The sequence below is a fragment of the Zootermopsis nevadensis genome, unplaced genomic scaffold (assembly GCF_977971745.1).
Source record: "Zootermopsis nevadensis isolate Lab colony 2312 unplaced genomic scaffold, Znev_1.0 Znev_ptg000009l, whole genome shotgun sequence".
Classification (NCBI taxonomy): Eukaryota; Metazoa; Arthropoda; class Insecta; order Blattodea; family Termopsidae; genus Zootermopsis; species Zootermopsis nevadensis.
In genome coordinates, this window is record NW_028259141.1 from 6,166,068 (window position 1) to 6,194,061 (window position 27,994).

General features: G+C 38.9%; 3 protein-coding genes across 9 annotated transcripts in view; 2 read left to right on the plus strand and 1 right to left on the minus strand.

The window, feature by feature from the left end:
* Positions 1-21,159, plus strand: part of Kdm2 (Lysine demethylase 2) — a 66,909-nt gene extending 45,750 nt beyond the window's left edge. For all 5 annotated transcript variants that reach the window (XM_022062948.2, XM_087345640.1, XM_087345641.1 and 2 more), the window contains 11 exons: positions 2,687-2,812; positions 2,896-3,068; positions 3,324-3,524; positions 4,094-4,363; positions 7,004-7,201; positions 7,413-7,610; positions 8,700-8,981; positions 9,685-9,846; positions 11,957-12,049; positions 12,311-12,580; positions 18,208-21,159. In XM_022062948.2, coding sequence (XP_021918640.1) covers positions 2,687-2,812; positions 2,896-3,068; positions 3,324-3,524; positions 4,094-4,363; positions 7,004-7,201; positions 7,413-7,610; positions 8,700-8,981; positions 9,685-9,846; positions 11,957-12,049; positions 12,311-12,580; positions 18,208-19,347 — 3,113 coding nt within the window. In that variant the 3' untranslated portion in view covers positions 19,348-21,159. The remainder of the gene's footprint in view (positions 1-2,686; positions 2,813-2,895; positions 3,069-3,323; positions 3,525-4,093; positions 4,364-7,003; positions 7,202-7,412; positions 7,611-8,699; positions 8,982-9,684; positions 9,847-11,956; positions 12,050-12,310; positions 12,581-18,207) is intronic.
* Positions 21,160-22,999: 1,840 nt separating this feature from the next.
* LOC110829341 (uncharacterized) lies at positions 23,000-26,751 on the minus strand. The gene is made up of 2 exons (XM_022062964.2): positions 26,184-26,751; positions 23,000-24,937 (listed from the first exon to the last, which is right to left on the minus strand). The coding sequence occupies exons 1-2, from the start codon at positions 26,684-26,686 to the stop codon at positions 24,391-24,393; spliced, it is 1,050 nt and encodes a 349-aa protein (XP_021918656.1). The 5' UTR covers positions 26,687-26,751; the 3' UTR covers positions 23,000-24,390.
* AP-1-2beta (adaptor protein complex 1/2, beta subunit) overlaps positions 23,179-27,994 on the plus strand; it is a 29,364-nt gene continuing 24,548 nt past the window's right edge. The window contains exon 1 of one of the 3 annotated variants that reach the window (XM_022062951.2): positions 23,179-24,041. The gene's annotated coding sequence lies outside the window, so the exon portion shown is untranslated. Of the gene's footprint in view, positions 24,170-24,912; positions 25,004-27,994 lie in introns of those variants that run through there. The other 2 variants (XM_022062950.2, XM_087345642.1) reach the window with 2 other exon arrangements.

The following is a 27,994-nucleotide window of genomic DNA, read 5'->3' on the forward strand; positions in this document are numbered from 1 at the left end:
AGCTGCCCACAGCCACGTCCAGAAGCTGCAAGTTCTGCAATCCAAGTGTCTTCGAATTGTTACTAACGCGCCCTGGTACGTTAGTAACAGGCAAATACATGAGGATCTGGGGGTCCCTTTCTTTGCCGACCACATCAGAGCACTAACTGAGAGGTTTGACTCGAGGTTAGCTGGTGTGGGGAACCCCTTAGTTCGGCAACTCGGAAGACACTCGTGCCGAATGAGGGCTGCCAGAGTTCACCCAAGGGCAACCGAGGGCGACTGATGTTCAGCAGGCCAGCCGAAGCCATCCCCAAAAGACGGCCAAGTCAGCACAACGAGTGGTTAGACTACTCGGCTACCCTGACTGAGGTTTTCCGTGCTTTCCTCAGTTGTAAGGCGAATGCCAGGGTATAACTTAATAGGGGCACGGCCCGCCACCCTTCCCCCCGATCATGGAGGCCATCAGCTGAAGTGATCTTCCCCCCATGCCGCAGAGGCCTTCAGCCGAAACGGCCCCTCCCCCTCTGGGTTCATACCCCAGAGACCCAACCAACCAAATTCCTTCGACAACTTGCCTGACAGGATAACCTCCCATCAGCAGCAACAAATCCCAGTTTGAATGGTCGAGGCTCCCGCCACGACGAAACCCCGTTAGCGTTAGCAAAATTTCCGTTCTTATATTACGACCGTTTACCATTTCCAGCAATGCGTCTTGTGCGCAGGAATGGTTTCACCTAGGTAGGGACGATGCTTGCGCTTGCGCAGGCCTCTGCCCTCAGTTAGCTTCTTTGGTTGGTTGTTTAGACCCCCACCGGCACAGCCTGGAGAGAGGTAGGGACGATGCTTGCGCTTGCGCAGGCCTCCGCCCTCAGTTAGCTTTTTGGTTGTGTCCAGTGGGACTCGTGCCGAACGAGGGCTGCCAGAGGTCGCCCAAGGGCAACCGAGGGCGACCGAAGTTCAGCAGGCCAGCCGAGGCCGTCCCCAAAAGACGGCCAAGTCGGCACAACGAGTGGTTAGACTACTCGGCTACCCTGACTGAGGTTTTCCGTGCTTTTCCTCAGTTGTAAGGCGAATGCCAGGGTATAACTTAATAGGGGCACGGCCCGCCACCCCCACCCCGATCACGGAGGCCATCAGCTGAAGTGATCTTTCCCCCATGCCGCAGAGGCCTTCAGCCGAAACGGCCCCTCCCTCTCTGGGTTCAAACCCCGGAGATCCAACCAACCAAATTCCTTTGGACAACTTGCCTGACGGGATGACCTCCCATCAGCAGCAATGGATCCCAGTTTGAATGGTCGAGGCTCCCGCCACGACGTAACCCTGTTAGCGATAGCAAAATATCCGTTTCTTATATTAAGACTGTTTACCATTTCCAGCAATGCGCCTTGTGCGCAGGAATGGTTTCACCTAGGTAGGGACGATGCTTGCGCTTGCGCAGGCCTCCGCCCTCAGTTAGCTTTTTGGTTGGTTGGTTGGTTGGTTGGCTTTGAGAGTAGAGTAAGAAGGGAGAGTGTTGTAGAGTAGAGTGATTGTGAGGAGACTGTTGAGGAGAGTGTGAGTCAGGATGTAGAAGTGAGTTGCAAGCGATATGCTGTTGCGGACATTGGTGGAGTCGAGTGAGTGGAGTCAACGAGAGGTCTGGTGTGGCGCCGAGTAAGGACGGGTCGGCTACGTGAGCGAGCACCGGGTACGTGGACCGGGGCGGCTGAGGAACCAGCGAGAGTCCAGTGGGGTGCTACGGGCCGACGCCGAGTAAGGACGGGTCGGCTACGTGAGCGAGCACCGGGTACGTGGACCGGGGCGGCTGAGGAGCCAGCGAGAGTCCAGTGGGGTGCTACGGGCCGACGTGTAAGAGAAGAGTGTGAAGAGCGGAGCTCGGGGACCAGATAGACTCGATGGACAGTGCGAGAGAATGTGTGTGTGTGTGTGCACAGAGACTCGAGTGTGTTGTTGTAGAGAGTTGACTGTATGTGCAGACCACTGTAAGTGATTTAATTTGACGTGAATAAATCAGGGTTGACAATCCAAGGTCGCAACGCCGACCCACGTTACAATATATATTGTTCACTGAGAGATTCTTACAAAATTTGATCTGTAAAAGTGTCGCACCTCTGATTTACCACTGAGCTGAAATTTTATTACATTTCATTAGAATTGTAAACATATGAAAATGGTTCCAGAATTCATACTGCAAGCTTCATACATTGTAGATCAGTGGTATTCAACCTGGGGATACGTGAAATTTAAAAAAATATATATTATTTTATGATAAACACTGAATAATCAGTAATGTAATTTATTTAATTTATTTTAGATGTAGATTATATACTATGTATAACTTGAATTATACACCAACAACTTTGGGGGTACAAAGTTGAAGAGAAATTATATCTGTGGGTACGCGAACAAAAAAGGTTGAATACCACTGTTGTAGATCATCTTACTTAATAAGTGTGATTAACATTATTAATTATTGGCTGCCAGCATTCAGTTTAATGAAGATTGGTTGAAATAGAATAGTTTCTTGTTATTGACTGACTAACTACCACTCAGACTGTAAACTTGGTGTAGCAGTGCAGAAATAAAGTGTGGTAACAGTTTGGAATTAAGAGCTGTTCTGAGCAGCAAGTAACTTTGTAAGTCTTTGCTGCTGTTAAGTAGAATCCGTAGCTCAGTAACTTATTTTTTTATTGTTGTACTTCAGATTTCAATTTGGCGTACCTACAGAGGCATGGGTTCAACACTCCCTTGCTGTTTCGTGACAAAACTGGTCTTGGGTTAAGAGTTCCTAGCCCAAATTTTTCTGTTAATGATGTCCGGATGTGTGTTGGTGAGTATTTCTATGCAATTTTGCATGAGTTGTTTTTATTTATATTTTCTTAACTGTTATGTAATAATTTATGTAAATTTTAGGTTCACGGCGAGTGCTGGACGTAATGGACGTGAACACACAAAAAAATGTGGAGATGTCTATGAAAGAATGGCAGCGATACTATGATGATCCTAATAAAGACAAGTTGCTGAATGTCATCTCCCTTGAATTCTCGCATACAAAACTTGAAAATTATGTCCAGACTCCTACTGTGGTTAGTACAATTTTATGTGGTAATGTCGTATATGTTGACGTCTCCAACTTTGTGGTATGTTCATATGTTTGTGTGTTAAGTTGGTATTGTGATTTTATGTATCGTAGGAGTTCAGTTGAAATGTGTGACAACTTGGATGTGTAGGAATAAATGGTGGTGTTCAAAAGAATGCGTACTTTTCATCTGCTGAACAGATAGGGAATGTTTATTTTTAAAACTACAAATTATTCCACCCTACTTTTTGTGTGTAATTAGGTGCGACAGATTGATTGGGTCGATGTTGTGTGGCCAAGACATCTGAAAGAAGCACAGACAGAGTCGACCAATGTGCTGGATGAAATGATGTACCCTAAAGTTCAGAAGTACTGTCTCATGTCTGTCAAGGGATGCTACACGGACTTTCATGTGGATTTTGGAGGGACTTCCGTATGGTACCACATACTTAAAGGGAGTAAGGTGAGAATAGTTTTAAAATTCTGACTCTTTGCTTTTAGGATTTAATCGTTCATAAATTCATACTAAAATGTAATCATGAGAAAGTTTTTTCTACTTTCAAATGTTTGTTTAAAGAAAATGGAGCTGCCGACATCTGTGAAAATTTTAGAATGAAGAGCAACTTTCATGAAAGGTTTTGAGTTTGAGAATGAGAATTCCGGGAACTTTTTGACTGCCCTACGTAGGATGCTTATTCATTTAATATGCACACGGAAGTAATTTTGTTGTATATGTTCCAAACCTTTGGTGTAAGGAGGTTCAGATTTGTTGCCAGTGCTTGGTAAGAAGTTCTTAAGTCAGTACAAATTACATTTGATTTAAGCACTTGTTACTGAGCACCAGAGATGTATAATCACACATACAATGCCAAAAATGAGTGGTTATAGAAATTGAGTATGAAATAAAAGCTGTAACCAAATGAAATTTTGGTATAATTTAAACTGGTTGGTTGAATGGCTGTGTCTTGGATTGTCTTTTTCAGTGATGAAAAAGAGTAATGGAAGTCACAATGAAATATGTTTTTATTACAGATTTTCTGGTTGATTCCTCCTACAGAACGGAATATGCAGTTGTATGAAAACTGGGTTCTGTCGGGAAAGCAGTCTGATGTATTCTTTGGCGACACTGTAGACAAGTGTGGCCGAGTGACTCTAACAGCTGGAAATACGTTCTTCATTCCCACTGGCTGGATTCATGCAGTTTACACACCATTAGACTCACTTGTTTTTGGAGGAAATTTTCTTCATTCTTTTGGGATAGAGAAACAGCTTAAGACTGCACAAGTAGAAGACTCCACACATGTAAGTTACAAGTTTTGTTGAAACTTTGACAGGTGATTTAACAACTGTTATTGGGAACCTGCCTTATGTGGTATAATTTGCTTTGAGTGAAAAATATTGTCACCTTGGGTAGTGATTAATTGCAAACTTCTGTTCTAGTCTTGAGGTCTTGAGGCGCTCTAATGAAGATGCAGTAAAATTGTGTTCATTCGAAGTGCTTTGGACCAAAAAAGTACAGACTTTGAATTAAATAAATTCAGATTGTGATTTTCTACGCAGACTTGCCTTCTGAGAATAGGAGTTGATACAAGTGATGTCAGCATTGTGTTGGATTGGTAATAAATACTAAACACAAGTTTTAAAATTGGAATAAATATAGTTTTTTTTAAGGATGTCATTTGTCTAAATTACAATTTAAATTGTGGCTGAAATGTCAATGCACAGTGTCACATAATTACAGATCACGTTATGTCGTTACGGAAACATGAGTCAGTTTCTTTCTCTGTTTAAGAGAGTCTTTGTATAGTCTGGAAACAAACTTTGTGTTATGACATCTACATATGTACATCTTATTATGGAATCCAGTGTGCCATGAGTGTTTCTATGTCAGAAGTGTGCTAGCGGTCTCTACATTCAGAGCCAGGGGTGACCATATTTTTTCAGCTTTTCATTATTGGATAGTTGAGTATTGTCCGCATTATATAGGCAATAAATATTGATCTGAGTAATCTAATTGACCTTGTAGCTCCTTACATTCACCATCCTTTTCCTCATTTATATATTTTTCTGTGCCAAATTTATCTTTGTCAAAACATGTGGTTTTGAGATATATTTCCAGATATTACAGCATTTCTCATTGCGTCATTGATGTTCCATTGTCTGATCTTAGTCATAGAGGTGAGGCTTTCTTTTCTGTTTCTTGCAAATATATATATGGTACAGACGCTTGTGGTATTTGTATTTCATACATTGAATGATACCATGATCCAGAAGTTGCATGTAACCTGTGTAATGGGAGTAAATTCAAAACCTAAACATGCTTTAGTTAGTAACAAGTTTCTTGCATACCATTATTATTTGAAAGCACAGCAGCTACTGGCAAAGTATACTGTCATTAAATGTGTGTATTGTGGCTACTTCTATATGAGCAATTCTTTGTATATTTAATGGGATGTGGTCTTTCATATGTACTCATGATGGGTGGCCATAAGTTTTCACGCTGCTCCCTGTTGCATTAGAGTAGCGTTTGGCCTATCCTTGCACTTTTTCCTTACCTGCTTGTTTCTCCTGTAGTTAACTTATGTTCCGTTAGGTTGAGCGTTTAAAAGTGACCCAATTTCATGTGCTCCAAATGTGTTTCGTGAAATATTTTTCCAGTATCAGTGTCATAGCGTGGTACCATTGTTCATCAGCTTAGGCACCTATTGAAGGGTGTTTACCGTTACTTACAGTGTCAACGATACCATTAATCGTACTGTTATGTTGCTCCTTAAATTTTTGCAGCCAGCATTTTGAAAATCAAAACTCAATTTACATTTAAGGAATGTAGGGCCTACAGTAGTAATAGTATCAACATGAGCATGGCAAAACCATTCATATAATTCGTCTTATAAATCTGAATACTTGACGTCAGATTAGATTAATTTTCTTTTTGAAATTTCTGCATGTTCTGTGACTTTATATTTAGTCTCATCCATGTTAAGAAGCATATAAAGCCATCTCTTTTGTGACAAATTGTCAGTTTATGTAAGATTTGAAGTTTTCACAGCGGTGAGTATGAAGATTCATGTCTTCTGGTTTGTTGCGCTGTGTAGTCTGGTTGATGTTAGCCAACGTTTCAGAGGTCATACCGCCCTGATGACGGAGGCAGTATGACCTCTGAAACGTTGGCTAACATCAACCAGACTACACAGCGCAACAACCCAGAAGACAGGATTCTTCAAATTGTCAGTTACTTGAATTGCACGGTATCAAATTAATGAGGTTTTACTGTGTTGCTGTGTTTGCTAGTGATGTCCTCAGTAGCTTAAAAGTAAGTTGTCTACACAGAAAGTGGGATTCCTGTAATGAGTCCTTGGCGAAGGTAACATTTTTTTTTAACTCATACCAAAATGTGCCACTTTGGCTTTCAGGGATGTGCTGCAGTCTTGGATTTTGTTTCTCTCTCTCTCTCTCTTCCCCCCCCCAACCTACAGACTTTCTTTCTTCACCTTGTAATATGTTAACATCTCTTGTAGTTCATGTTAATTTATGAAGTTTTTCATTTCCAAATGATGTCTTTAATAAGAGGATGGCTGTCTTCTCTGTTCTACCATGAAGTCTGGTAGAAGTTTACTGATGTTTCAGAGGTGCTTGCTGCCTCCGTCATCAGGGCAGTGAGTAAGCCACACTTTCACAATCTAGATACAATCCCATAGCATCTTCCTTCTGTGACTGTCTTCTAAGTGATCTCTTTCCTCTGTGTTTGTTATTCAACCTAAATTTTATAATGCATTTTTAATTTCTTCAAGAATTTCTCATATCATACCTGTTTCTCCCTTCTTGACGTAATTATCCTAAGGATATTAGATGTACAAACTTTGAAGTGCCTCATTATGCAATTTTCTCCTGTCTTTTGCTGCTTCATCTCTTTAGGTCATAATGTGTTGTGTTTTGGTTCAGGTACCACAGAAGTTTCGGTACCCGTTTTTCACGGAGATGCTGTGGTATGTGCTTGAACGTTACGTCCACTGCCTTTTGGGACGTTCTCACTTGGATGAAGGAGGCGGTGGAGGAGGCACTGAAAGTCCTGGTTCGGATGCTTCGAAACCTCAGACTTCTCCACAGGCAACAGAAACTCATACTCATCTGACTCCACAGGTATGGACAGTGCATAAATCTCATCAGTAGCTAAATCATAAACCAACTGGGTTACCATATGAGCAGAAACTTTGTTTTGTGGCATCAGAATTAAACTAAATATATGACCATGGTTACCATGGTGACTGGCTTCAAATGTACAAATTCTCTTTGCATGTGGGTAATGTAAATTTCCGAACACATTTCTGAATCTATGAATTTTGAATTACAGGAGCTGCATGGTCTCAAAGCCATCGTAATGTTCCTCCATTCACTGCCCACCAACAAGAAGAATGTTCCAGAATTAATTCGAGATCCCATTGCCCTCATTAAAGATGTACGCACTCTTGTGGAACAGCATAGATATGACAGCCCTGAAGCAGCTGTCACTGGTAAACCAATTCTGAGAGGACCAGATCAGTGTGACAGGGTAATTTTGATGAGTATCCAAGTTTTATTACTTGTAAAGTTGCTACTCTGTTTGGCAGTACACAAAATTAATTACGAAAATCCATATATAAAAACCCCCGTTGTCATGAAAGTATAACTAATTATTAATTGGAAAGTGGAGACACGTCTCATGTCATTTTAGATGTAATTGTGAAAAGTGTTTATCTAAGTTCAAAACAATCTTGATTTTAAGATAGCCCCAAACATCAGAATCTGAAAGTGCATTTGCTTGTAACCTACAATTATCAGTTAAAAGTTTATTTTGTATGTTTCCAGAACCAATGCAGAGCATTTCCGCACATTACACAAAGACTCTTCCCACGGGTTTCCACCTAAAATTTTGTATTTCCCCCATGTCTCATCCACTCTGTCCTTCTTGATTTAATCACCCTAACATTAATAAGGGACATTGGAGGCTCACTATGTATTGTGTAATTTTCTCCATTCCCCTGATCATCTTACATCCAAATGTTGCGCTTAGATATTTTACCATCAAAGACTGTGATCTACATTCTTCTCTTAAAATGAGACCAAATTTTACATTTATGTAAACAGGTAAAATTGCAGTTCAGTGGGTTTTCAGGGAAAAAATGAAATGATAAAATATTTAGAATATTATTTGGCAATGTATATTTTCACTTTCAGATACCTTTGCATATGCAGAGCTGTAGTTTGTTCTGGCCTTGTATGATACGGTCCTAACTCATTCTTGTCTCTAACCTGGTTTATTTTTACTGAAATAAGTATTTAGCTTTAGTGGTAAGAGAGTGTATAGTCATAGAATTGGTTGTATTAGTCAAAGAAGCAAATGCTTAAAATTCATAATAAAGAATAATTTTTATGTCTTTGTTGGATTTGATAATTATATTTCAAGTTCAGTTGGTTTAATGGAAAAAACAGCGATGTTTCAAGAACATTGCGTTTTATCTATTAAACCACCTGACACAGCTGGTAGCTAGAGAAGATTTCATTATATTTAGTTGCCATGAAAGCTTCAGATCATACATATACTGTTCTGTTTTGCATTTCATGTTGATAGCTGTCATTAAACATTTTTTGCCCCTTTTAGCCCAGAAGCCGTGGTGGACGTCTTCCTCTGACCAAGAACTCTGGTAACCGTAGTTCGACTCCTTTTGCACCTGGCAGTACTAAGCAGGGTAAACATCGTGCAGGGGGTAAAGGTGGAGCCAACCAAGGCGGAGGGGGTCCGAGGAGAAGACGAACGCGGTGCAAGAAATGTGAGGCCTGTCAGAGGAGCGATTGTGGCGATTGTTCGTTCTGCTTGGATATGGTCAAGTTTGGTGGTTCAGGTCGAGCTAAACAAACATGCATCATGAGACAGTGCTTACAGGTATTTTTGCGCTTGTTTTTGTCATTGTGTAGTAGAACCTCGTAAGTATATATGGTTTCCATAACAAAGATGCCCTGGCGAATCTCTGCAAGATTCCACAAAAATGTAAGTAGGTCACGACCTCTTTTTAAAGAACTTGTACAAAAAATGCCAACATTTATGGCCTCCAGTTTTACTTTAGTGGGTGTTTTTAGCATGGTCTGAAAAGTAGCATTCATGGATTTTTATTCAAAATTGTCTCCTTACATTTCAGTTCACTTACTATAAAGTTTATTAAAATCCTTCTTTGTTTTTATAGTGTTGTTCGGAAGTTCACAGCAGGAAGAACTTAATACATTGAAATTTGAGTTTCAGGAGGCCCAGAGAGTGGTTATCCAGTTGGTTTATTCATTGTTTTCCTCAGTCCCTCCAGGAAAATGCCAAAAGTGGTGCGTTAAATTAGGCTGTGACCACTTCCTTTCGTATTCTTTACCATTCGTTATTCATCCTTCTTTCGATGTTAAATATGATCTGAGCTACTTAGTGTTTTGGAGAACATGGTACTTTGTTTACATTAAAATAAATAAATGGTGTTTTAATTGGTGTACACACGACATGAGAGTGCTGTTTTATTTTATTACTAATGTTCTAAAACCTCAGCTATTAAGAATCTCACTTTGAAGATAGCCGGAAACAACTGCAGTGGAACATTTAATATTTTCAGCCAATGTTGCCGGTTACTGCAGCCTGTGTCAGCTGTGGACTGGATGGTTGGGGCCAACAACCTGTCATACCGATTCAGAAGATGAATAGGGAGATTCCCAGCTCACTGATGGAGTGCAGCGTTTGTTACGAGATCATCCATCCAGACTGTGTTGCCAAACTTGTGAGTATATGTTTTATATCAGCTGTCATGTTAGTGGTTATCACTCTGTCATATTTGGTAGGACCTGTGTTCAAATCTTAGTTGAGAGACCTGTTATTCTTGATATTTTTCATTGCTTTTCTTCAGCCCTTTATGACAATGCTGGATTATTATTGTTGAAAGTTTCTGTTTTGGCAAACACTGCAGTTGCCATGTTCAGGCTGAATTTGTGCCGGGGGGTTTTAGGAAGCCTTTTATGTATCAGGTAGTAGGTAAATAAGATCTGATGGGAATTTCACAATCTGTACTCTTCACCAAGTATTAGGTGAAGGTAGGTGCAATGGGCAGATTATGTAACGTGCTCGGAAGGCTTAAGGACAAGTTGGGAGACCTAGGTGTTTATTCAAGGATAATATTAAAATCGTTCACTCACAGATATTCTGTTGCTGGCTTACCTCTCCAGCTATTTTTAGTATTGTACTTAACAGTTTACTTTGCAAATTGCTATAGAAATGTATGACTGCGTATCTACCGATGTTCAAGAAATTTCAAATAGTAGTCTTGTGCAGCATCTAACAACAGAAGCTTAACCATGTGCTAAAAGTGTGTTTTGAAAGATTTATTTTTGTTTTACGGTGTGTTGCTGTCTGACCAGGGTCAGATATTGTAGTCTGGAAGTTGACGTACAGAGTGGTGCAAAAGTAAGGATACACTTGCCATCTCTTAAAATAATAATTTTGTTTTGTTTTGTTTTTTTTCCCCACACAAACATTTTTCAACTATTTCATACAAAAGAGTTTTTATGTGTTTACCTGTGAAGATAATTGTAAAGGTGGACAAGTAAAGAAATTAAATTAAAAACAAAATTGTAAGGAAAAACATATGAGTTTTCATTTTGTGTCATGGCGTTTGCATCTGCTCTGTATTTGCCTTGAAACTACAGTGAAACCTCGATGCATCGTTTTCGGCGGGGGTGGGAAATAAAAACGATGAATGCGGGAAAACGATAGATGCGGGAAAGCATTAAAAATTTTAAAAAAAACAATGTTTCTCTTTCAAAGTTACTTCTTTTTACCAAAAAAGTCTTTAATGGACAACTGGTTTGTTGAAACTTTACGTTTTAGACCAAACAGAGCACTTTCCACGTTCAAAATGTTTTCTTCGTCACGTTCACTAATATTAAGCGCATAAAAGAACGACTTCACTTTCGCCAATGCAGCGTGTGCTTCGGCAAAACTCGGCAAAGCTTCGGGCTCGCATTCGTCGTCTTCCTCTTCCTCACCGCTCCAACCCCCTTTGCGGACAATAACAGGAAGAATGGAAATACTATTACTGCCGAACTCAACGAAACGTAACTGTAGAAGACCCTGAACCGCTGGAAACGAGATAAACCAGAAGAATGAAAAGTGCCGCCAGCCTTTCCTTTGTACTTATAATAAAAGCATTTGTGAAGAAATTCACACTGCACATGCCATCTGGCATCGCTGGAACGAAATATGAGTGCACCCTAATTAAAATCGTAAAATTTCTGACAATGAGCACCGCCATTCACTCCAACTATCACCCCTGCACCGCTGACCCTCATTCCAAAAGAATGTGCTGGTTGGGCGACATAACAGGTTACCGCTACTGTGTATTCCAAAAACATTATGCGTCTTTCGGTATTAATTTATCTCTAAACCCAGCATTTTGAATTCTCAGAAACGATCATTGCGGGAAAATTGTGGGCCGGGACTAAGATTTTTGAACGATCGATGCGATAAAACGATAGTTCGAGGAACGATAGAAGCGGGAAAATGTAACATTATTTTATATGGGATGTATTCGGGACCGAACAAAACGGACGATGCATCCGGGAAAACGATAGTTCCGGGAACGATGGATAGAGGTTTCACTGTAATTATCACCTTGTAAGATCTATGTATTTGAACAGCTGGGAAGTCATTATGATGATCGAAGTCTTGTGTGCTGTTTTGTAACAAGTTCAATTGCAAGGTGATTTTGGAGTGTGTAGTGCGTTGACATTCATTGAATTTTATTATTATCATTGCAATAGCGTCTCGGTTATAAGTGAATATTATATGCAGTGTAATTGTAGAGTTTAAAATTGATTTATATTTTCTTTCTCCAGTGTCCTGGTATGGAGGGAGTTGTAAATGAAGACCTCCCAAACAGTTGGGAGTGTCCAAAATGCTGCAAAGAGGGGAAGAATGTCGAATACAGAGTGAGTGGTTTAGTGTTTATTATATACTGCCTTTTGTACCTGATGGGGGATTACAAGAGGTTGATGCTGCTGCCATCAGCTGTTATAAACTTTTTTTATTGTTTCTGTACATTTATAGTGAATAATGGTATAAAAATGTTTTGAATTAGAGTAGATGTTTTCATGTGCATGTGTTCATATTGGTAACAGTTTATCTTTGGAACTCGTTATGTATCTCACACAGATCTCCAATTTTTCCTGTTTATTTGAATTTTTTCATAGCCTCGTCATTTTAGAGCAAGGCAAAAGTCGTCAGATATCCGTCGGATGTCTGTGAGCAGCGATACCAATTCTGCCTTGCTTGATGCAATTAAAGTTGAAGGAATGAAAGTGGAAATGGATCCAGTGGCAGCTATTAACACTGCTTCGAGTTGCGATGATTTTGGTCGACCTCTCACCCCGCGTGACACCTCCTCTTCCGTTAGTTCGACTGGAGCCGATTCTCTTCCTGCAAAGAGGCCAAAGCTGGAGCCAGATGAAACTTCTAATGAGGTCAGTAGTACAGTAATTTTAATTACATGTTGTATGTCTAGGTTATATAATTCTATGTACTTCCTGTGGAATGATAAGATTTCATCTATGAATTTTATGTTGTTAGGGCACGCGATGTAATGGAAAAATGTGATATGTCGACTTTGGTCTATTGTCGGGGGCTTCCATGTGTAATGATGTTCTGGGCTTTTTGCTGTGTGGGCTGGTTGGTGCCAACCAGTACTATTGTCTGAAATGTTGGCATCTGTTGACCAGTCCACATGAAGCCAACCCCCAGAAGAATATCATCATTATTGTCACCATCATGAAAACCTCAAAATTCCCCTATGTAAATATTCCTCTGTTAGAAATTTCTGAAGTAGGACAGAAATACCATTTGTTCTTGTAGGCTGGCAATTTCCGACTATGTCTGAATGTGTTTAATGCTTCTGGAGACAAAAAAATAAGTATTGAATTGTTGATATAAAATATAACAATCCCATGTATGATGACATTTCTCCAATTTAGTTTGTTTGCTTTTATTTGGATCTTACGTGCAATCTCAATTTAAAGTTTCTATAGAAGTGTTTGGGATTTTGATTGTAAACTAATGGAACCTTGAATAAAAGTTTAAAGACTGAAATAATGGACTCAGGCCAATGAAATAGAACACCCAACTAAAATCCTTGAAATCAAGAAACTTTAAAATGCAATTCCTCTGTAATTTTTCAATCAGAAAGTTGATATGTCATGCAGTGCTTTAATGTGTAATCTTTAAATTACAGACGTGGTTTTTAGCATTGCAGTAACATGATAACAGTGTAAAATTTGAAATTCATAACATATTGTGAGTCATTAATTAGAGACAAGGTTTTTTACCTTTATTTTTATTCAGTAATATATCTTTTTTACACAAATGAGGAGGAATGCGTAAAACAATGCAGTTCTGAGAAAGTGGACGTCTGGCGGTTGTGGCATATCCGTAGAGTATCTTACTATTAATATGAGAATACAGTGAAACCTCGATGCATCGTTTTCGGCGGGGGTGGGAAATAAAAACGATAGATGCGGGAAAACGATAGATGCGGGAAAGCATTAAAATTTTTTAAAAAAACAATGTTTCTCTTTCAAAGTTACTTCTTTTTACCAAAAAAGTCTTTAATGGACAACTGGTTTGTCGAAACTTTACGTTTTAGACCAAACAGAGTACTTTCCACGTTCAAAATGTTTTCCTCGTCAAGTTCGCTAATATTATGGGCATAAAAGAACGACTTCACTTTTGCCAATGCAGCGTGTGCTTCGGCAAAACTCGGCACAGCTTCGGGCTCGCATTCGTCGTCTTCCTCACCGCTCCCACCCCTTTCGCGATCGTCACACAACTCATCAATCGTGTCGACTCCGCATGTAGCAAGCTCGCTGTCTACTGCCGCGTAGTCACCAAATTTAACCACGTCTTTCACGGCGCCAAATCTATTCCAGTCTTCGTGAAAGCCATCATGCTCATCCACACTGACGTTAGAGTCTGCTTCTGCGCGAAGTTCACACCCGTAGCCACCTTTGTGAAAACAATTCAGAACAGTTGGTTGGGAGACATGCCGCCAAGCTGCCACTGTGAAATGAATTGCTTGTAGCACGTCAATTTTCATGTTGACATCCTTCCCAGCATCCATTGCACATACAGCTGTTTGCACAAGGCGCTTTCTATACAACTGCTTGAAAGATTTTATGATGCCCAAATCAAGCGGTTGCAAGACGCTCGTGCAATTTGCTGGATACTGCACGACTTTCACATTTCGTAGAAATGTCGTGTCCTTCGGATGAGCGGCACAATTATCAACAAACAGCAAAATCTTTCTGCCTTGTGCGCCCATGGAGGCATCTAGAGAACTTAAAAACGCCGTAAAGATGTCTGTTGTCATCCAAGCCTTTTTGTTGGCGTGATATTTCACCGGAAGTTTTTTCATGTTTTTGAAACAACGCGGTTTTCGTGATTTTCCAACTACAATCGGAACCCGTTTGTCACTAGCGTCACTGTTAACACACAGAAGAACAGTAATTCGGTGTTTTGCACGTATTCCCCCGTGGCAAGATTCACCTTTCAATGCCAGAGTCCTATCCGGGAGGGCGTTGTAGAAAAGTCCGGTCTCATCCGCATTATAAATGTCCCGCGGCTCATATCCCTCCAGCAGTGTTGGCAGTCTCTCGAGCCACAGCTCCGTTATTTCCACATCCACAGCAGCACTTTCGCCTTTCCTTTGTACTTGTAATAAAAGCATTTGTGAAGAAATTCACAGTGCACATGCCATTTGGCATCGCTGGAACGAAATATGAGTGCACCCTAATTAAAATCGTAAAATTTCTGACAATGAGCACCGCCATTCACTCCAACTATCACCCCTGCACCACTGTCCCCTCATTCCAAAAGGATCTGTGCTGGTTGGGCGACATAACAGGTTACCGCTACTGTGTATTCCAAAAACATTCTGCGTCTTTCGGTATTAATTTATCTCAAAACCCAGCATTTTAATTTCTCAGAAACGATCATTGCGGGAAAATTGTGGGCCGGGACTAAGATTTTTGAACGATCGATGCGATAAAACGATAGTTCGAGGAACGATAGAAGCGGGAAAATGTAACATTATTTTATATGGGATGTATCCGGGACCGAACAAAACGGACGATGCATCCGGGAAAACGATAGTTCCGGGAACGATGGATAGAGGTTTCACTGTATTTTATAAGTTGTAACCCTTAAATTTTTGTTCCCATTTCAACTGTACTCATGTAGGATTTGAGGTTTTCACGGCGGTGAGTCAGAGGTCCTTGCTGCCTCCTCAGGCCCTGATGATGGAGGCAGCAAGGACCTCTGAAACATCATTAAACTTCTACCAGTCTACATGGCGCAACAACCCAGAAGACTGCAACCTTCAACTGTACTCAGTTTATCCAGTTTCGTATGTATCTGCGTTTTGAGGTACACAATAGAACAACATCCACCAGACATGAATCTGTTTCAAGTCTTTGCTACAACTTTACAGGGAGAATGAATGGTGTTTGAAATACATATTCTCTTGATATCGAATATGCAAGTTTCTAATTACGCTGTCATTGCTGGTTGATGTGTACTATTTCAGTAGTTCTCATCTAAATTTGAAGTACAGTTTCTGGAATTAGTACTGACATTGAACATTTATGAAGTTCATTCACTAATAAAGTTTAATGTAGCTGTCACTTCACAGCTCCTGGCAGGAACTGCTATAATATAGGTAAGTTGATTTTTATTACTTTTTTTATGGAGCAGTGCTGGATTTGTGTCAGGAAAATTTTGTAGTGCTTGGCAGTGAGTGCAGTTCCATTTAGGAGCCAGGAAATGGCAGTTGAATTCAACTTTATCCACGAATGCTCTGTATGTAATTGATGTTACTACTTGCTGCCTCCATCATACCCAGGTGATGGGGGCAGCAAGGTCCTCTGAAATGTCTGTAAACTTCTACTGGACTACGTGGCACTACAGCTCAGAAGACAGCCATTTATGTATGTTCACTTTCCTGCAAGCCTGCATGGTGCACTGACAGAAAAGTTGAGCACTGATGTGTATTTTGAAGCTTTTTATTGCACTTTTATTCACTGGGCAGACTTCCACATCTTAAAAAAATGTATGCCAGCTTTTAGTGTGAGCCATGTCAAATATTCGGTATTAATATTTCAATATGTTTGCAAAATAAATTTGCTCTTGAATAGAAAGGTTGGGCTACAGGTAGTTCAGTCAATATACTGACTGACAATGGACTGGATGACCGGAGTTCGATCCCCGACGGGCAGAGAATTTTTCCTCTGGCCTCTGTGTCCAGACCAGCTCTGGGGCCCACCCAACCTCCTATATATATACAATGGGTACCAGGGTCCTTTCTCTGGGGTGTAATACTGACCATTCACCCCAATCTAGTGTCCAGGTAAAGAATGAGTAGGAGCTTTAAACACACACACACACCCCAAGTGCCTTCATGGCATATAGTGGGACAGCTTTACTTTTACAGGTGCAGTCTTGATTAATTTACAACTGTCTGTCATGTGTTGAGGTCTGAAGGACTAACAGGTTCAAGAATTTTGTATTTTTGACGGCTTGTGTTTCCATAAAGGCTTCTAAATAGTGTATTGTAAGTAATGTTAAGTTATGGCCTTACGCATCTGAGACAATTTAAGCAATGATATAGCATTTATCAAGGCCATCTGCACTTCATATAAGCAAGTGGTGATGATGATGTCTTGGAATTATTGAGTCCTACAGGAATGTCTTACAAGGAGGGATTAGATTTAGTTATATTAGTTTTTTTGTAAGCATACCTTTCCATCACTGGACTTCCTTTCGATTTCTGTCTATGTGTAGGTCTGTGGCATGCATTACATAACACTTTGCTTGGTAGCAGTATGTTTATGGTAACATGCTTGTGGGTGCTTGCTTCAGTTCTAGCTCTGGCTGTTTTGTTTGGTTCGCTTGGCTGCACCCTGTTGGATTCAAGGTATGTCAGTTTATTTCAGTACCCGAAATTTCTTTAGTCTGTCCAGGTCATTACAAATACTGTATTGCATTTTTTGTTTTCAGAAGTTGGAAGTGCCAAAACTAATTTATTCATTTAGAGCGTAAGAATAAAGTTATGTGTCCCTCTCTGGTGCATGGGTTGTGAAATTGACTTAACAGCATAATGTTAATTCATAGATCTTAATTGATGGTTTTATCATAGCCACATGATTTGAGCAGAGAAGTACAAATTTTATGCATAGTATATACAGTGTAGAATAAATAATGATACTATTAATAATTTTTAACATCATAGAATGAACTTCGAATGTTTTGAACTGAATTATGGTGGTGAGTAATTTCAAGAAAACATCACCCATCTTTTTAAAACTACATTTCACTTTGTTTCACTAATTCCGTAGAGTAAAGTCCTCCTCGGGAAGTTAATAGTATACTCAGCTAGTCAGACTTGCATCTTTTATGGAACCTGCCACCTGGTCCTATCCTGACCCATATCAATTAAATCCACATTCTCCATATCCTATTTCTCTAAGATCCATTTTAATGTCATCTTCCCATCAATGCCTAGGTCTTCCAAGAGGTAACTTTCCTCCAGGTGTTTCAACCAAAATTCTGTATGCATTTTCATCTACCCTGCATGTTCAACCCATCATACCTTGTCACCATCTTTATGCTACATGTTTATTGTTTAATGGTGGAGTTAATTGAATGTGTGACAATTTATAGGTGTTCCATTTAAAGTGCATCCTTGATTACAACAGCATTTTGAAGCTTTGATGACATCAATATAATGAGATGAGTGGTTTGTTACAAAGTTAGGAACAACTTACAGAACAGCTTTACAGCAGAGTATGCAACCTTCTTGGAGAGACTTACTTGTTTGTCCCTGCACTTGGCATGAACATGCAAAATAGGGTGACCTTAACCCAAGTGTTATGGGGGAGGCTGGGAGTCTATTAACATGGGTGCACCTGCTTCTAATTTATTAATTTTTGTACCATAGTATGGGATTGGTATTGAGTTACATTTCAAATGATTGTGCTTCATAATGTGAAAAATGTAATACTCTTTTAAAGCAGTTGAAGTTATTACAGTCTATTTGTTCCAGCATCAGTCGTCAAATTGGAACGAACGAATGTTATCTCCAAGTGAAGCCAATGTCTCACCTCCTGGTAGTATAGCATTGAAACGCAGTCAGAGTGCAGAGGACTTACCTTCAAGTGGTGCAAGCCCTGGTAATATGAACAACGGTGGAACTGGTGGTCCCGCTGAACCAAGGAAGTTGGCGTTACGTACTCAGCTAGCCCATCAGCTATCTGGTAACTCTAGCAAAGTTCTGAAGAGACCTAGTTATGTTGTACGACCAGCACCTGGTCCACCCAGAGGAATAATGGGTGCAACTACAACTGGATGTGCAAATCTTGCTTTAGAAAAGGCTTGTATGTTGCCTGTGTTTCGGTATCTGAGTCCTGCTGATCTTGCCCGTTGTGCTGGGGTTTGCAGGACGTGGGCTGCATTTTCTGTTGACCCGAGTTTGTGGCGTCGTATGGAGCTGTCACACAAACATATTCTGACTGCACAGCATTTAGCTGGAATAACCAGGCGCCAACCCGAACAGTTAGTTTTAGATTGGAGTGTTGTAGCGAAACGACAGCTCGCTTGGTTAGTGGTCCGACTTCCGCAACTCAGAGAACTTTCTCTCCAGGGGTGTGTCTGGGCCGGAGTCAGTGCATTACGTACCTGTGTTTGTCCACCTTTAGCTTCTTTGGACTTGAGTTTTGTATCTGGACTCAATGACGCATCTCTGAGAGACATTCTAAGTCCGCCACCAGATTCTAGGCCAGGTCTTGTGGATACGAAATCGCGACTTAGAAATTTACGTACACTGAGATTGGCAGGCTGTGATTTAACTGATGTTGCCCTGCGTTATGTGACACAGCACCTCCCCCGTTTGGCCGAGTTGGATGTATCAGATTGTCAGAGGATCTCTGATGCTGGAGTAGCTCAATTAGCAACACCACCTGCAGCAACCATAAACTTGCTCCATAGTCTGAATCTTACCAATTGTCGACTTATCACAGATGCGAGCTTAGAACACCTTGCAAGGTGTGATGCTTTGGTAAGGGTTGACTTACGGAATACCCCACATGTCACTGCAGCAGCTATTGCTAAATTCGCAGTTAGAAGTAGACATGGATTGAAGGTTATGGATGGAAAGCTTATAGCCAAGCGGCCAACCTCTGCTTGAGACTTATGATATATAAATGTACATGCAGGACTTGAAACTATGGCACATTTGTGGCAACAGTAGGATGTTTTATATTTTCCTAGTGACAGTTCTCACCATCTTTGATTCAGATGCAGGTAATGGGATTGTGACCCATGTCTTTATAAAGAATTGACCATCTGTTCATCCCTCCTAACTTAAATCAGTTGTTTGATGCAGTTACTAACTGCAATGTTAGCATAGCATATTTGAGGGTTTCTTAAATGACTTTCAAAATGATTTAACCACTGATAAGAGTATTAGCTACTGAGCTGTTTGTTAGAGATTGATTCATTAGTGAAATGTTTAAGAAGAATAATTTTCGCGTAAGAATTAATTGATAAAGATCACTTGACTCAAGGAACAATGATTTATGTGTGTTGGTACAGGGCTTGAAGTTTAAATGCTATGGAAGTTCTGTGTAAACGTCACATTGACAGCTGAAGATACCGATATGGAATATTGTGTCATCCTCAACATAATCAAGTTTTATTGCTTACAAGGAGCAAATGAGGAATTCATCAGATGAAGACTTGAACCTTTTAGTATATTGAAGATGTGTGTTTTGTGAGTATGGAACAGTATGGTTTTAACAGATATATCATAGACATATTGAGGACTTTCAGCTATATATATATGATGGCTTGATGGTTACAGCAGAGTTTTCAATGATGTTTATGTGGGGATTGGCAGGGTAGTTTCTGTACATCTGGAAAAGGAGATTGAGTTGTGGATGAATTTATTGAATAAATCTTGTTGGTTGTATTAAATGAGTTTGCAGTTGCCTTGGAAACCAGCTAGATGGTTCCTATCATCAGTCAAACACGGGATGCGTTCACATTTAATGCTTCCTCTGTTTCAATAACAGTAAATTCCCTGATTTTTCTCTGCAATATCCAGCCAGCCATCTTAAGGTTGCAGCAAGTTTATGTGATTTGGAATCGTAAGAAGTTTTCAGTTGTCAGATGTGCTTTTGCATTACGTAACTTCATGACCAATCTAAGATTGTGGTAAAAAGTACAAAAGAGGACCAGTGTGAGAGAAGGAGGGAATCTGTGTGCAATGTGATGTTCCTTTTATGCAAAATGTGATGAGAAACAGAGTGTGTAATAGATTAAATAAAAGATGAATTATGATTGCATTATTTGAAGAATACAACTTGGATAAAAGATTGATCGTTAAAAACCAGTACATTTTTGTAGATATATTTGATAAAATTTACCGACATCACAATATTTCTTGAAACAAAAAGTTTCACAAAACCTATATAGTACAGTACACTTTACAATACTGTAAATGTAAAAGTGTAGCTTTAGTATTAATATTGTAGGAAGCTAGCAAATATGATATTAAATGTATGATGAATAAATATTTAATTACAATATAACTCTTATATATTACATGGTATGTGATGTTCTAGGTTATGATGCCATATAGTCTTGTAGGTGGTTACCAAGATTTTGGAGGAATCTTCTGCCTCCATCATGATGGTTCCTCTGAAACATTGGTAACTACCTACAAGACATTGTGTCATCATAACTCAGATTTTCGCTCATGAAAGTCCCAGGTTTTGCATGATTTTCTTGCAACTGTTGTAACTTCATGGGAATGGCAATTTCTGGGACATTTCACATCCATTTGTATTATTTTCTGACTTTTGTCTTCAATGAAATTATTTTTCAGTGAACTTGAGTGGATCTCAGTATTGTCTGCAGATGAAAGGTTGATGAAAACATGGCACCTGTAAATATTGTTTTAAACCAAACTTGATTTATAAAACTATGAGTATCCATACCAGTTTTACTTCTGTTCTCTCCCCCTCTCTTTTTATTTTTTTCTTTCTGTCACATTTCATTCCTCACTTCTTGTTATCTTCTACATTTGCTATCATTTATTTACTCTTCACAAGTAAGTTAAGTTGGAATGGTGACAAAATAATTAAAATAATGGGTACACCATAAGAACAACTTTAGTAATACTCCTGATGAAATTTTATATTAAGGTGGGCCATACACAAAGGAAACCAGTTGTGTGTTTAACAGGTTGAATGTAATAATTTTCTTGGTGATTAGCACGCAAGGGAAACTCATTCGATTCAATCACCATCATATCATCAGACAAGGGTAGTGTTCTTGTGATGATGGTCATATCAGCATATTGGGTACATCACATTAGTACTGTGATTTTACTGCACAGTGCGGTCATATTAAAAGAAGTAGATGAATGATTTTGGTGTTTCTACTGCAGGATGAATCTGTCTGCTTTCAGGATGTGTCTAGTGCTAGAGTTTATGAAAGGGAACACAAATTGGAGACCATCTATGGGTCAGAAGAGGCTTCAGATTATATGGAACACCTCTTTTCACCCATTATTTGTTGAAAAAATCTGGATGTCGCTGTACTGCACATATCAGCGTTCCGTGTTACATTTGTGTGATGGTCAATTCCAATTTAGAGCAATAGAATTTTTAATATTAAACTACAGTTTACAATTTTATGAAACTGATTTCATTAAGCTGGTTTCTTCTGTATTTGACTCGCCTAAGAGCTATCATAAAAGTATAAACAACCTGTTACCTGAACTGCATCCAGTGAAAACATTACTTATAGGTCAAAATAAACTTGTTATATCATATTAAATTTAAAAAGGAAAATTAAAGAAGTGGTTGTTTATAAAAATAATCCTTTGTTCTTACTGTGTAATGCAAAGGTTTTTAAAACTTGTTATGGCCACATTTGTACAAGTAACAAGCTCATAGGGTCACTAGAGACTGGTTGCATTGTTCAGACTAGTCTCATGATCATCTTACCAGATGTGTTAAATACAGTTTTTTGTATGGAAGATTTGAACCATTTTTTTAATCAGCATAACTAACCTGTAAAGAACTTGATTAGATTTTATATACCTGGAACACAATTTTACTATTAAGTAGTATGAGCGATATGTCTTGGCTGTACTGAAGCACACCAGCATTTGCTTGTATTGTTTGAAAGGTAAGTTAAACTAATATGTGTTGCAAGTTATTAACGTGTATTTAAAATGTTGACATTTTGTCTTTTTTGCCCTTCATAATTGCTGCAATTAAGTAAAATATATGGGAAGGACCTATTTTCATTATGTCGCATTTGTCCATCCAAAACAACCTAACTGTTTTGATTAAACAGCATGGCAAGTGTGCTAAATACTGTTCATCCATTTTTGTGCCTTTGCAGTGCTAGTTTACTTGAGGTATTTCTTGAGTCTCTTGATGGAATTGCTTTAAAATGTATTCCTTTATTTGTTTAAAACAGGTTCCAGATATTTTAACAACAGTATTTAGTTTTACATATTTATATTTGTAAGAACATGTGTATATTTGACGCACCAGACTTGGAAATAGACCAGCTGTTATTATCTGGAGTGCTACTGATGAAGTATACATTAGTTCAAACATAAAGGTTCACTTCATGTACAGCAATGACATTTGACCGTGAATATTATATTACATGGGTACATGAGTGTTCCCCAGTGGTCAGACAGATGGAACATGTAAATGAGGAAGACTCTTTCATTTCTAGGAAGGCATCTTTTTAGGTGCTTGGAAATGAACATGCAAATAGGGATATAGTATCTGAAATGCAGTAAAACAACTGTATTGTGTGTAATTCTTATTTATTATTATATACAGAATTTAATAGGAACAGAGTATAAAGATTAATATTAAAATTTAGATTTTTACTAATTAATATTTCAGGTTGATGATTTTCATAAATCTCAAAATAATACATTCTTGGTTTTCATAATATTGATATCTTTGTGTTTCTGGTTATACTGGAAAGACGTTTGCATTGATTTGATCAGTAAATGATTCAATTGGTACCAACAAAGTATAGCCTTGTTAGTATTGAAACTACATGTATTAAATCTCACTGTGCATTGTACCAGAGATTTTGTTCTATCATGTGTCAAGCATTGCAGGAATTCCTTTATTAGAATTGGCCTTAGTATGTCAATTTGAAAATGGGATAAATATTGGTTGAACTTTTGCTGTGCTAAGGAGCATCTTTTTTGCTTATGAAGGGTTCTGATTATGGTGTAACACGATCAGGATTGTTGGGTTTTTGGACCTCATCCATCGTGATGCTATAAAACAACGTTTCGAGAACTGGATCGTCCTTCAGGTGTAGTGAAGAGGGCCCCCTAGTATTTGGGGTCAGTCCCAATAACTGGACAACCAATATCTCCCACTTACTTCCCACTCACCTGTCGTTCTGACCTGGGTTGTTTAGTGATTGGGAGCAGCTCATTCTAAGGGACAGAACAGAGTAAGTGTCCCGTTCTCTACACTTGATGATGGGAACAGATCCAGTTATCGAAACGTGTCCGATGTGGCAATTCCTGAATTTACAGTGAATATTGTGTTTATTTATAATAGAGACGAGTCGTGTCTTCTTTGCGGCTGATAACTTCTTTGTCATATTAAGCATCCCGTTACACCAAGCCTAGCACAAACAAATTTATATAAAGATTTCGATATGATTAAACCAACATCTACGGACTCAAATTTCGATTAAATTCAAGTCGTCGTAACTACGTTTCGTAGTTCCGAAAAATATCGTTGGTGTTGGATGGTGGCGTGGTCGTTCTAGATCATCTGTGTTCGTGGGTGTTACCAGTGTCATGGCGGTTGGATGCTAGTAAGTTAAGCTCCCCGTTAAGATTAGTGTAATGTACATATAGTGCCCCTTACTAAAAAAAGTAGTTGAAAGTTGTCTAACTACTTGTCAGGAGGATCAAACAGAACATTCTGAAGAAGGTTCGCAAGGTATGTGGGCATTGTAATTGTAAAAGGAGGTGCTTTTTTTTGTAGGAAATATTTTATTTCACGAGATTTGTCACTTGAAAAGTGCGAGGTGAAATTGGTCGTTAGCAGGCAGGGTTTGATGCGTTGTTAATTGAAATTCAGTTTAGTAAGTTTTGAATCGTAGTTACACTTTCAAACTCGGTATAGGCATAAAGGTTACTTCAAATAAGAAACATCAAGTGTTAATTTAGTTCTTTTGACCAGCTGTTTCCCTTGGTTGCACTGGTTAGCCAGACGTAGAAGTCCTTGTTTATATGTGCCTTTGGAGGTAAGTAGGCTCCATAGTCAATTTCTGGCTTGTCTGTGATTTTCCATGCTGCTTTATTACAGTCATCTGCATTTTGGTAATTGGTCTTGACAGGGGGGCCATAATGAGCATACTGGGGCATGTCATTACTATTATGTGTTACATTAAAATATCCATTTGCATAACCCTTGTTAGGAGGGCTATAATTGGTGTAGGAAATGTTGGTGTACCTGTTGGCATAGTCATTGTATGTGGGAGGCCCATAACTGTTGTAGTCTATGGGATAACCTGTATAAGAACCTGTGCCATAGCTGTAACCAGTGTCAATGTAACCATTGTTGATGTTTTCTTCAGGAAGCAGCAAAGATCGTACTTCTATTACAAATCCTGGTTCATTTAGTTGGCTGTCCGAGTTGAACGTTAGAACAGCTACGTTGTTTTTGGTCAGGATTTCAGGACCAGGTTGAGAAAGATTGCAGAATCTGTAATTGAACAATTTTAAATATGATAAAAGTACAAATACACAGTATTCCTATTCTGGGATAAAAGTTTGTTATAAATATAATGCATAATTTTTATGTTGTTATCTGCCTTAGGTATGATCACTTCTGAGCTCAAATGTACTGCATTGATAATGGTGTGAAATAACCTAGTTACAGTTGTAAAAAGGTTTTGAAAATGCATTTGATAGCTTCTTGCTTTATAAAAAAACAGACTCTAATGTTTCTGAGATTTCTTCATTTGATGCCATATTGTAATTTAATAATATTATAAACTGAGTTGGTATTTACCCTTGTCTTTTTTTGTTAGTCTCTTGTACTATTTGACATTTTTGATTAACTGACTGTCCTTTGGGCCCGTTTAGGTTGGATAATATTTAGGACTGTCCTGTATGTGTTTTGTAATAGTTATAAAATTGTATTCTCCCTTTTATAGTTTACATTCCTTGTTTTGTAAAGATGCACAAGTTTGCATGGTCTTGTGTTCCCTTGTCTGTTACTGCCAATAACTTTCATGAATCTTAGTATGAACATAATTCCATTAGAATCCATTATATCTGTAACTTTTTAATACCTTGCCATCATTTATACCAGCAGAGCAGATATAAGAACCTCTGAGGTAAGAAAAATATTAGCAAAACTCAATGCAGGGTCCAGAAATGATGTGATATAAATGATATTGAAGGGTGTGTTAATTTTTTCAGCTCATTCAATCTTATTCATATCCTTGTATTCTTATTTTCCTAAGATCCATGTTAATATTATCCTCCATTCTCCTTGGCTTACAAGTGGCTGTTTTCCACTCTTACACACCAAAATTCTTCATGCATTTTTCTGTCATCCCCCATCCAAACTGCGTATTTAGCTTGTTATAACCTCCTTGACACTCCGATCCTAATAATTGAAGACTGTTGTACAAAAAGTGGGTAAGTGACATTTACAAGTAGATGAAACTACTTGTAGTGTTTATTTTCACAACCTTACAGATGAATCTGTCTCCTACACCATAATATTAGGTTATTTGTGCTGTTTTCATAATCTAAATGACCAAAAACATGATTTGGCATTTTGGAGCTTTTTTGCATCAGTCTTCCCTTGTAGGTGACCTGTATAAATTACAAGGTCCCTCCTCCCCCCCCCCCCCCCCCCCCCCGACACATCTATTCTAGACTGAAATATATTTTTTCTTTGAGCCGATATGTACATAATGTAAAATGTTTATGCTTACTTATCCTTAAATGATAGTTTTCCAGCAGATAGCGTGTACACTTGAACAGAATCTATTTCACAGTCAAACAGTCCAGGCTGAAGGTCCGCCTCAGTCACTTGCAATAAAAGTTGTTTTCCTCGTTGTCCAAAGATTGTTATCACACAGTGTAAACTGGCAGCATTGTGGTTACTCACCACAAAATGGTACTGTGATGTGCTTTCTGATGTTACGTGAACTGTCTGAGAACAACTTAAGTTATCGCCTTCCATTGTATTTGTTGTTGTTGTTGCTTCAGTTGTGGTTGTTGCTAATGTTTGTGCGAGTGTTGTAGTTATATTTGTTGGTGATATTGGTACAGACTGACGCAGAAGTTGCGAACGATGATTGGAACGCTGTTGAGTATTGCCACCGAGTGAAACTCTAATAACATTTGGATGTACGTTACGATGTATGTCAGTATCTGCAATTATTCCAAAAACTTGTAATGTTAGTATGTATGATGTTAGAGTAAACAGTTTCATGTTGAAGTTGCTGTTACTTCTTCAATCAGTTGTTATGCTTTGTTGAGCCTCTCACTGTATGGTATTGTGATGGTGTTATGTATTGACTGGCGTATTCAAGTGATGAGGTACCAGCATAACTTCAGATTCATTTAAGAGGGAAAGTACTGAATTGCATCATGACCTGCATAATTATATTTCATAGTCTATCCGTATTAACACGTAACTCTGTTACCTGATACTGTAAGTTTCTTTGTGTGATTGATAGAGTTATTAGCTTTAAGATAATCTTAGCTAATTTACAGTCTGTGACAGAACAATAGCAAACATCTGAGTTCCCATCTGTTTTCTACCAACTTTGTTACATTTTAGTAACACTAGAGCAGAGCCTTGAGTGGGTTGGTCAAGTTTGTAAAACACAACCAACCTTGTGTAAGAAACTAAACTAACCCCTCCGAATGGAGGGTTAAAAAAACTTGACCATCCACCCCTTTAGGGGGGGGGGGTTGGTCAAGCATTTCTTAAGTAACACACTAAACTAACTCCCCCTTCGGGGGGGTTAGTTTAGTGTCTCATTCCAGTGTTTTAACCCTTGAGTAAGAAACTAAACTAACCCCCCGAATGGGGGGTTAAAACACTTGACCAACCCCCCTTTGGGGTTGGGGGGTTGGTTGCGTTTTAACCCTTGAATGAGCAGTATGACTTGTGGAACACAACAATGCCGAGTATAAGATTACATTGTTGATGACGTCATTTTTTGATGACAAATTGGTTGACGACAACGAAATCACAAATTTTTTATAGTAGATAGACTTTGCAGGTTTCTTGATAGTTGTATGAACTGAATATTAATGAAATGATGAAAATTGATTTCTTAGTGTTATTCTGATAAACTACCTTAAATCGTAAGTTGAGTTGGCGGGTAAGTTGTGTCTATCAGTTGTAATGTATTTTATCTGTTTCTTCCTCAGAGTGAGGGGCCAAGTTTCATATGTATACAAAATCTTGTCTACTATAAAAGGTTGTGATAGAACATTGCAGCTGAGTATTGAGCACTCGTTATTCATGTTTGGGAGTTCACAGTTTCAAGTCTCAGTCTGATAACCAGACTCCATTGAACTCCATTTTGATACGTGCAGACAGGTGGGCAGACAGACGTAACCTCCCTGATATGCATATATTTTATTGACTTTGTACATATAGTTCATAAAAAGGAGTACTTTTCCCATATTTTTCCTTATGTCTCATTAATTCTTTAGCAGTGAGTGATTAAAACATTGTATAATTCCTGGTGGTGTTCTTTCCACTTTCTCTCGGTAAATGATTTAT